The sequence below is a fragment of the Poecilia reticulata genome, linkage group LG13 (assembly GCF_000633615.1).
Source record: "Poecilia reticulata strain Guanapo linkage group LG13, Guppy_female_1.0+MT, whole genome shotgun sequence".
Classification (NCBI taxonomy): domain Eukaryota; kingdom Metazoa; phylum Chordata; class Actinopteri; order Cyprinodontiformes; family Poeciliidae; genus Poecilia; species Poecilia reticulata.
Window position 1 is genome coordinate 5,886,835 of NC_024343.1, and position 1,126 is coordinate 5,887,960.

At 49.4% G+C, this 1,126-nt stretch overlaps 1 protein-coding gene across 2 annotated transcripts in view; it reads left to right on the top strand.

Annotated features, from left to right (window-relative positions):
* ubash3bb (ubiquitin associated and SH3 domain containing Bb) overlaps window positions 1–1,120 on the top strand; it is a 65,899-nt gene extending 64,779 nt beyond the window's left edge. For both annotated transcript variants that reach the window (XM_017308294.1, XM_008425127.2), the window contains exon 14: window positions 379–1,120. In XM_017308294.1, coding sequence (XP_017163783.1) covers window positions 379–516 — 138 coding nt within the window. In that variant the 3' untranslated portion in view covers window positions 517–1,120. The remainder of the gene's footprint in view (window positions 1–378) is intronic.
* Window positions 1,121–1,126: the final 6 nt, after the last annotated feature.

The following is a 1,126-nucleotide window of genomic DNA, read 5'->3' on the forward strand; positions in this document are numbered from 1 at the left end:
CCCCTGCCGTCCTCTGAACGCCCCCTGGGGGGCGGTACCGCCCACGTTGAGAACCGCTAGTCTACATGGTTAATTTAAAATGTGATGACCCCCACTCACTAATAAAATTCTCCGACCCAGAGCTCTGATGAGGAGGAGGAGAGGAAGGAGTGCAGCAAAACAGCTGACATTGATACAACATTGATCAGACTTCAGCATTTCAGTCATTAGATTTCAACGACAAAACATTGATTCATTGACACATTTTCAACGATTAGAGCTGGATGGTTGTTTGATGGTTGATCCACCGTCAGTTTTCGACTTCAACCAAAAATCAACCTTTCTGACTATAATTCAATGTTGATTTAACATCATGTGCTATCTGGGTTTGGTCCTCAGATCCCGTACCTGGGCTTCTGTGCCTGTGAGGAGCAAGGAGAGACGGGAATGTGGCAGTTGGTGGACCCTCCTATCCTGCCTCTGACTCACGGTCCGAACCACTCCTTCGACTGGAAGGAGACTCTTCTGCAAGAATGACGCCTGCCTGCTCCGAGTCGGTCACAGTGCTCTCCCTGTGCCCCATCCACCTCCACCTCCCCACCAACAACTACCCAGCCCAACAAAATAACTGGAGCTCTTGTCTTCTCAGCCTGTTCAGTAGCTGCTGATTGAGCCAGCAGAGTAAAGATGAGCAGTCCCAGCAGTGGATTGGCAAACGTTCACACTCTGCTGGCGTTATGCAGCGACTCAGGACCCTGACAGGCTCAGGCGGTCTGACGGGGTCAGTGGGTTTCTGCTGCTCTGTGTGGAATCTCATGTCAGCACTGCCTCTGGAATTTGGTCAGATCAACATTGCAAGCTCTTTCATGTCATACTTCCCATGTTGATTTATGCTAAAGCATGTTAGCAGGCTAATATGCAAGCTTAGAACTTAAAGCTTGAACTTCAACTTCCTAGTATGCAGTTGGGGGCTTTTTATTTTTCCTCGCTGTCTGTTAGTCGTGCCACCCCAATATTTTTACCGGCCTGGGGTCTGGCCACCCCATTAGAACGGACTCCACTGGACGTATGTATCAACAAAAGGACCATTGTCTCCCTGTGTGTGTGTGTGTGTGTGTGTGTGTGTGTGTGTGTGTGTGTGTGTGTG